At 44.0% G+C, this 9007-nt stretch overlaps 1 protein-coding gene across 2 annotated transcripts in view; it reads left to right on the top strand.

The window, feature by feature from the left end:
- Positions 1 to 2865, top strand: part of cibar2 (CBY1 interacting BAR domain containing 2) — a 2936-nt gene extending 71 nt beyond the window's left edge. Inside the window, exons 1-9 of one of the 2 annotated variants that reach the window (XM_026999576.3) lie at positions 1 to 36; positions 256 to 490; positions 738 to 806; positions 1011 to 1112; positions 1231 to 1236; positions 1676 to 1780; positions 1961 to 2074; positions 2175 to 2339; positions 2494 to 2865. The exon at positions 1 to 36 is cut by the window's left edge and continues 71 nt beyond it. In XM_026999576.3, coding sequence (XP_026855377.2) covers positions 17 to 36; positions 256 to 490; positions 738 to 806; positions 1011 to 1112; positions 1231 to 1236; positions 1676 to 1780; positions 1961 to 2074; positions 2175 to 2339; positions 2494 to 2664 — 987 coding nt within the window. In that variant the 5' untranslated portion in view covers positions 1 to 16 and the 3' untranslated portion in view covers positions 2665 to 2865. Of the gene's footprint in view, positions 37 to 240; positions 491 to 737; positions 807 to 1010; positions 1113 to 1230; positions 1237 to 1675; positions 1781 to 1960; positions 2075 to 2174; positions 2340 to 2493 lie in introns of both variants that reach the window. The other variant, XM_081715733.1, reaches the window with a different exon arrangement.
- The last annotated feature ends 6142 nt before the right edge of the window (positions 2866 to 9007 follow it).

Raw genomic sequence — 9007 nt, 5'->3', positions numbered from 1 at the left:
GTGCGTTCAATAAACCATGACTACAGTCTTGTCCAGGTAAGGTTTACTTTCGATAAAACACATGGATAGAACACACAGTAACCCAATCTGCATGCCAAAACGTTACTCGTAATTATTAGAAAAATACTTTTAAAAATATATGCTGCCAATCGGAATAACCAATGCAAACTACGAGTTGGCATGCATTTAGACTGTTTAGTAATCAAACCGACAGCATGTTAGTGTGGCAGTTGGTGACAGGCGCTTCAAACACAGAGACAGCCAGCTGAAGACGATGGAGTCGACCTTAAGTAACGCGGAAAAATACATGGGGCAGTTCTGCACGCTGCTCGCGGCATACACGCGCAAGACAGCCAAGCTCAGGGACAAGGCCGACACGCTCGTGCGCCAGCTGTACGAGTTCGCCTGCACGGGAGACTCCGAGATGAACGTGTGCCTGAAAAACTTCTCTGAGGACTTGGCCATGGTGCAGGACTACAGACAGGCTCAGGTGGGACATGGTTTTGTGTACCTGCATGGGCAGTGGTTAAGTTGCTTGACTTGTAATCAGCAGGTTGCTGGTTCAAGCCCCACCACTACCAGCTTGCCACTGTTGGGCCCCTGAGCGAGGCCCTAGGCCCTCAGTTGCTCAAGTTGTACTCAGTCATAATTGTAAGTTGCTTTGTATCAAAGTGTCAGCTAAATGGCGTAAACGTGCGGCAAGTTGCTGATTTCCTCACTCACTTGTGTGCTCATAGGTTGAGAGGCTGGAAACACGTGTGGTTGCCCCTCTGAAGGCGTATGGTGATATAGTGAAAGCCAAGCGAGTAAGTGGGTTTTGGCTGATTTTTCATTACAAAATAAGCCAATGCAAATGCATACTTAAATACATGATGCCAGGGTTAGATGCAAAGTGCTTTTGTAAATAACTAGAAAGGACAAAGGCCACACAGGATGCACGCCTGCATGTGTGCCTGCATGTTGAGACTGAGTTGCGCAGCATTAAAAAGCTGGAGGTGTTTGGCGGTCAGGCGGACTTGAAGAAGTTCAGCACAGATCGCAAGAGGGAGGTGAAAGAGCTGCAGCGGCTGGAAACGTTGCGGCTGAGGAACCCGGCGGATAGACAGGGCATCGTATCCTTCGCACACTCACAGAGAGCTCTCTGAGCCTGCTTCTTATCATTTTGTGGTGATAACAACGTGCTGTTGTTTCATTTAAGGTGAACTTTCTTTCCTTGACCCGTCGCACCAGTCACAGGTAACGCTGATATACACGCTAAACCAGAATTCTGTTAGATGTAGGTATTACTGGGGATCATTAAAACTTAGTTTCTAATCTGGTCGTAGTATGAGATAATCAGAATCGAGTTTTCTGTAATGTGGTCCACATTTTTCACCCTCAAATTAATAATAGTTTCTGTTCTTTATGTATGCAAATGAAGCCTAGTCAGGGGAATAAAATCTTTCAGCTGAAATGTATTTAGGGTCTTATACTAAATTTAACTTGTATCTAGGGCAAGTCACAAAATGAAAAAAAAACAGGATATCAATTAAAAACTTTAATGTTGCCATTACCTGGCCCTGCATACCCCCAAATACCACCACCCCCCCACCACCCCATTCATGATGAAAGTGAGACATCCCTTTTCGCTGTGCCTTTCTTTGGGGGGGGGTTCTGGATGGCTTCATCCTGTCAGGCTGAGGTGAATGTGCAGAAGGCCACTAGCTATGCCCACAGAAGCACCCAGCAGATGGAGGACATCATCCTGGACTTCCAGAGACACAAACTGGAGGACGTAAAGGTCAGCAATCCTTATTCAATACAGTGCACACAACATGGACAATGTCCTCACCATACCCATTTCTTGGAATAGCAAACCATGAGTTTACATCAGTTTGCCTAACTTTGGAAAACCTAATGGAGAATCACAAGAACCATAAACTTCAACAGTAAAAAGCTAAAGTTTGGGTTTTTATTTCAGAGAATCTTCAGAGACTTCATCATGGTGGAGATGCTGTTCCATACCAAAGCTGTGGAGGTCTATACGCACACCTTCAAGAATATGGAAACCATGGACATCGACAAAGATCTGCAGGTGAACAGGAGCTTAGTGGTCCAGTACCTCCTTAACCATACCAGATGCCTGTTGCTGGTGCGAAAGGTCCCATCTCACACAATCCTCCCTTATTGTTCAGGTGTTTAGGAACCGTATCCAGCTGTCTGAGGCTCTGCTAGAAAACACAGCTTCCACCGCTGCAATGCTTCCGTACCCGAGTCCCAGCTCCCCTCCTCTCAGACTGGCCCGTCACCCCAGCCCCCCTCCCTCCATCCCCAGAATGACCCTGGAGCAACCCAAAGAGGTGACCTCAGGAAACAGCGGGTTTAATGGCCCTGTCCCAAGCATAGCTAAATAGTCATCATCACATGTTTGCTTTATTCTGGCCTTTGCCATTGACCGCTGGACTCTTGGCCGTACACGTCTTAAGTGTTTCTTATGCAGCCATTTTTCTTTAGTCTTTGAGGAGAACTCTACTCAGGGAGAGGGAGGCAGAGGATGAAGAAGAAGAAGAGGAGGACGACGAGGAAGAGGAGGAGCGGTACAACTCAGAGGACGACCTAGGTGAGCCACGTACGATCAGACGATCGTACGCCGCTGAATATGTCAGGAACCAGAGACAGAAATGATTTGTGTTAATGCTGTTAGTTTAGGATGCCGCCATTTTGGAGATGCATCTAAGGAAGCCACACATTCATGCAGGCCATGTCATTTAGGCTGGATTATGTATAATTTAATGGTTGTTTTATGGCCAATAAATCTGTAAGATGTTTGTAAAAAGCACAGTTGCTTCTAATGTGCTTAATTGTAATAAAATACATAATCATTAAGGATGTTACACTGCTGTGTGTCACTAAAATGTCATTAAAGATATTATATTACGGACAAAAGTTTAAAATAACTCGAATTACGTTTTAAGAATGTTACATTCAAAAACTGACATATAAAGGGTGCATGAAAGTCAATATCCACAAAAACTCAGATGTAAAGTAAGAGTTTATAAAGTGTGAAATATGAAAGTGTTTTGTGCAGTGTGAACAGACTCAAACATAATCCCAGCAGGACTTGCGTTGCTCTGAGGATGAGTGTTAGGAGTGGACCTCTCAGTACAGTACTGTCCACCTGTCAGTAGCTCAGCCAGTCACCCACTGTAGTGAGCACAGCCTCTGGCCTGTGCTGCCCTCATCTCTCTGTGTCATTCATTACTTCACAAACACCCACTCAGAAACATTTCCAAAACTCAAACCAAAGCAAAGCGTGTGAAGGTGAAAACATGACATCTCACTGATCCACATGATGATTCGTAGAAGAATGAACATTGGAATCGTTTGAATGTATAATTGGGAAGATGAAATGACCCCAGTGTGTTGTACAGATGTAAGAGACGAGATATACAAAGCTACAGAGACACACTGAGTTGTGTAGAGAGAGGCATATCTCTTCTTGCACTCGCAGTCATCGAGGCCCATGGCTTTGTGTTTGTTATCAGTGTTTATACCACACAGAAACCCACAATTCTGTTTAACCTTGTGGAACTGATGGGATAAATCAGCTCAGTATCACAGGTTGTCTGAGGATTGTCTGAGATTGGCCAAGGATTGCCTTTCACAGTGATTGAGCTAAAGTTTCTGTACACTCTGTGTATGTGTGTGGCAGAGAGATAGAGATAGATCGATAGAGAGAGAGAGAGAGAGGGAGAGAGAGAGAGAGAGAGAGAGAAGTATACCTTCATAAACTTTGCCTTGGTTTGCGTTTTGGTAATGTTTCTGAATGGTCCAGGAACGGTTATCCAAAGAGTTCCACATCTCCTGTTTGTGAAGCATGACACTAAGGGGTGAGGGCAGCACAGGCTGGAGGCTGTGCTCACTACAGTGGGTGACTGGCTGAGCTACTGAAAGGTGGGCCGTACTTCACTGAGAGATGGGCCAAGTTGCTCAGTCCTCCAGTCTACTCCTAACACTCATCATCAGAGCAACAGTGCATTGTCCTGACTTCTCTAATAAAACATTCTAGCATGAAATGAAATGAATGAGAGGGAGAGAGAGAGCGAGAGCGAGGGTGCGGAAAAGGTGAGATTAATAAAAAAAAATTACAATAGTAACAATAATCATAGATTTATCTCTATCTTCCCTGCATCATTTATATGCATACAATTTTGATCCACACAAATCTTTTCCTCAATACCACAGGTATTGAGTGCACTGTTCAAAACAAATCCTTCATATGTTATTCCACTAAAGCTAGAAGCAATCTGACTTCTACATACATAACCTTCACATGCCAAAAAAAAGATTTAAAAACAAAACAAAACCTGCTTGTCCCACTAGAAAGTTTACCCAAACATGTTTATCATGCTGAACTTCAGAGTATTGGCAATGGAAAATAAACAACATTAGTAAACAGAAGCCCCAACCCTCTTAGGATCCAACTCAGGAGCTTGAGGAGGGTGTCTGGAGCTATCTGAAGTGTCTGGAGCTATCAGTGTAGGCATGAAGCGCAATATCGGGATCAAGCCGGAACATGCGGAACACTGAAGCATCCGGGGAAGTCCTACTGGAGGCCCCCGGCGTGTTTGGGATGGGGGTCTTTATACAGGAGCTTCCATGACGGCAGCGGACCTTCAAAGGCAAAGACAGCTCCATTTGGAGTCACAGCCTTCCTTCAGTGTGCTGAATATGACATGCAGACAACATCAGAGCTGATGAGAGGAAGCCTTTAAGCTACCAAAGAAGCTCCCAAGAGTTCTCTCAGACTTAAACCCAATCTGTTCTGCCAAAAGTCCAGATGTCTGCCAAATGCCTAACTTCTGTTAACCTTGCCCTGGTAAAGGCTGTAGCAATCACTCTGAAGTGGGGAACCTTATTTAAAAATAAAGGCTCGTCCAGCCCATAGTGGCCGTCATTGCGTCATGAAAGTTGAAACAGCTTCCATACTTTCAAAAATGAACCAGAAAATCCACAATCCGCTCATCCTGAAACATCAGAAAGATCAGCTTGGCATGACCCAGCTTGTCGTGGTCCAGCCAACCAAACATCTGAAGAACAAGACAAATCCATCCGGAGTCCACGAACACTGCCAAGAGTGCTGAGGAAGAATCTTCTGTCCTGCTAAGAATGCCACTCTCCTGCTCCAGTTCATGTGTGGGACAGAGAGAGAGAGAGAGAGAGAGAGAGAGGGAAAATCACAATTTATCACTTGACAATTAAAATATAGCAATCTTTTTTAAAAAGAAAAAGGGATTCCAAATTCAAAAATGGTTTGAGAATCACTCCAAAAAGAGACTGCCGAGAGGCACTCTATTCCAGCCCTGTCAAATCCTTCAGTAATCAGGACCAAATGTTTAGTACGCTACGGCATGCTGGGTTTAATAATGCATGTGATGTACTCCAGAAAGGGTATGAAAGAACTGCTAATGTGGTCTCTTGCCTTTTTTTCTTACTTTTTATTCAGCTCGAGTTGTGACCTTTAAGAGCTGTCAAGTTTGAGACAAGACAGAGGAACAAAGGAACACTGAGATCAGTGCGGTTACCAGATTATGACAAACTGTGAGACATATCCGCACACAAGCCTGTGTGCGCAAGCCTACGGGAGACTCGCGCACACCTTCAGGGTGTCTGTGCAGCGGTCCACACGGCACACGCATATTTAACGCAAAGCCGCAGGCCGCGGGAGGGTGCGAAGCTGACAGGTTCCGTGGGAGGCCAGGGCACCGCAGCCATGACACACATTAAAAACACCCGGTAGATGTTTCCATACTAACCTTGTTATCAGAACGAAGACAACGGGGCACGCAGGGGGCCTCGGCAGGCTCTGGGAGAGGGAGAAGTGAGCAAGAGAGAGAGAGAGGAACACACGCCATTCTAGTACACACACACACACACACACACACACACACACACCTCCCACTGTTTACAATAATGACCTAGAGCCTGCTAATATATTTAGTGTTATTACTGACTTTATTTTATCTAGTTTTTATAATTTATTATCACGTAAAAAAAAAAAAAAACCTTTATTATGATGGTCATATTATGTTGGTAAATTGCAAAAGACAGAGTGAGAGAGAGACATTAATATTTGCCATTAGTATTGTTATTAATGTTTACTTCTTTTTCATATTATTATTATTATTATTATTGATAATAATAATAGTAGTAGCAGTATTGTTGTTAATGTTATTAAATCAACTATTAGCACACTTATTTAAAATGTTACACTATAATTTCTGAAAATGTTCCAACTTGACTTGAGAGAGCTGGATCAAGTTCATAAAGTGGAAAAGCTGACTCCCCAGGGGGCAGAGGAGAATAAAAGACTGCTGAGACAAGCCACCCCCCACCACACCCGCACTATGTCATGTCCTGCAGATACAGAATAATCATGCACCCATAATCCATCTAAATTTAACTCTGACCACAAAAATAAGACAGAAGAACAATGAGAAACAGTATTTCTTAAATACAGCAATACTATGAGAGAGCACAGACAGCAGAGATAGACGGAGCTTTCCATTAAAATATGCGCACGTGGCCAGCAACTCCCTAAAGGGCCATTCATGCTACTGGTGACCAACTTCCCAGTCATTCCTTCGTACCAAGCAAGGATAATGAGCTGTTTGTTACACAATTTGTTACACAAGTTACACAATCCTTTTAGACTGGTATACAAAAAATATTTTGCAAAACAGAACAGGTATGAAATATGTGATACATTTTTAATGTGATAACTGCTTCCCAAATACATATTGCTATATTCCAACTATTAAGCTCATAATACATATACTCTATTTTTATTTTTTTCTTAAATGTGACCTCAACTGTCAAACCACAGTTGAGGGTGTCATCTAAGCCTTAGCCAGGAGAGGGCGTCATAGTTTATATTATACTGGTGATCAGCGTCAGGCCCACTTTATTTCGTCAAGGATGTTACCCATACAAGGAATTTGTGCTGGCGATTGCACACATGTATGTAACATTCTAAACAGACCTGAAAAGATTGTTAATAAGTTTATAAAGTAATAATAAGGAAAAATAAAATAAAAATACAATAACGATCAAAGAATAAGAATAGTAACGAGCCATGGATGAGAGCTATGGACGGGATATGCAGTTCAGAGTAGACAGTTTAAGTAAGACTATTATATACAAAATATTACAGAAGATACATTTGAAAACGTTTAATTTGCAAAAATGGTACGGTTGTGAAAATATTGATGAGCAAGAAGGGGTGTAGTATTTTCTCTACCTCAGAATTAGCACTGAGATTGCTAAGTAAAGGAAAACTACTCTTACCCACCTACTATGTTGTAGTAGGTGCTCCAACCAAATGGCTGGAAGGCATAGCTACATGTAACCGTATGCCTCCTTGTAGTAATCCCTGACATTGCTAGTACTATCTGTGGTATCTGTTGTATTTTGAATGTTATATTGGGAGGATTTTCTGAGCAAGGCCTACTGCACCATTTGTCCTACACGCATGAGGCCACAACAAGCTGTGTTCAACAGCCCTCTCTATATCATCTGTATGGCCCCGAGAAACTGGGCAGAACCTGAATGTAAGAGGAAGAGGCTGAGCAGCAGGTATCATGACAACACAGCGAGGGGGCCAATCAGAGGCTGGGGGGAGGAGCCCAAGGCTTTATGGCAGCCCATGTGACGCTGGATGTGCAGACGTGCAGCTGTGAACGTGTAATGTGAGTGCGCTCATGTTTCCGCGTAATGCAGTGGAACATTCGCCTCCTGACCTTCCTGGCCGTGCGCATCATTTTTTAATGTGGCCTGTGAATCCAGCAGCCTCCAAATGGCTGAGTGCGTGTGTGTGTGTGTGTGTGAGAGAGAGTTTAAGGAACAAGCCTCTCTGCAAGCACATATTCCCATGCTGCAAAATGATCTTGTTTACCCCCATACTCATTCATTGCATGCCTCATCTTTTCTCTCTTTCTCTCTCTCTCACCCTCTCTCTCCCACACACTCTTTGCACCCATGATGAAAGCACTCCATGCGCAATCACACACTCACAGCTGCGATGAGAGAATGGCGGGGCGCCGGGGGGCGTGGGTGGGGGGGATGGGTGAAGATAAGCATGCGTGGTGCCAGCAGTCACATTTTGCTGTGTAATGCACGTGTCTGTTCATGCTGCTGGCGAGGAGGGGGAGGGGCTAAGATGTGCACGCACAGAGGGAAAATGTCAAGCCCTGCACCAACCTCTGTGTCCTCTGTTATTGACCTGCTATTGAGCTACAGGAGATTGAGGGTACAGAAAGGGAGGAGATGAACTCTAAGTTAGAGGACCAGCGAAGCAGGGAGCAGGTGATGGTACCATGGTGGGGGACTCCTGTGTTTCTTTAGAAATTTAGTTCAGTGAACATGAAACATCAGGAACCAGCCCAGGAGGTTATGTATAGACTGTATGAGGTCATATAACCGGACTGTGACTACCTATGGATCACGCCACACTTACGCGACACAATCCATAGGTGTGACTATGCCGCATGATGGGAGAAGAGCTTGATGTAGGACCGCTGTCTGGAGAGAGAGAGAGAGAGAGAGAGAGAGAGAGAGAGAAGTGAAGGGTAAACACTCATTTGTATGCAGGTGCAGGCTACACATGCCTTTTATTTGATGGAGATGGTTTTCTGAATGGAAAGGACTGAACTTTTAGGACACCTATTCAGACTGACGTGAAGCAGTGACTTTCATTCAGTATGACACACGCAGTCTCACAACCAATAGTCCTGACAATGTAGTTCTGCATATTCCATTGCAGAGCTTATAAACAGGCATTTAAAAGCAGGAACAAAGATGGATGGAGAAAAAGAACAAAAATGGATAGAGAAAATGTGCATGGGCTACGGAACAAAGGGAAATCCTTAACCTAGATCATGACAGTCAGCACAGAAACACACATGCCCAGTCAACACAGAAACACACATGCTCAGTCAACACAGAAATATACATGCACAGTCAACACAGA

This window comes from Electrophorus electricus, chromosome 6, assembly GCF_041902795.1.
Source record: "Electrophorus electricus isolate QZ-2024a chromosome 6, ASM4190279v1, whole genome shotgun sequence".
Taxonomy (NCBI): domain Eukaryota; kingdom Metazoa; phylum Chordata; class Actinopteri; order Gymnotiformes; family Gymnotidae; genus Electrophorus; species Electrophorus electricus.
Note: the sequence above shows the minus strand (reverse complement) of the source record. Positions and strands in the feature narration are given on the sequence as shown.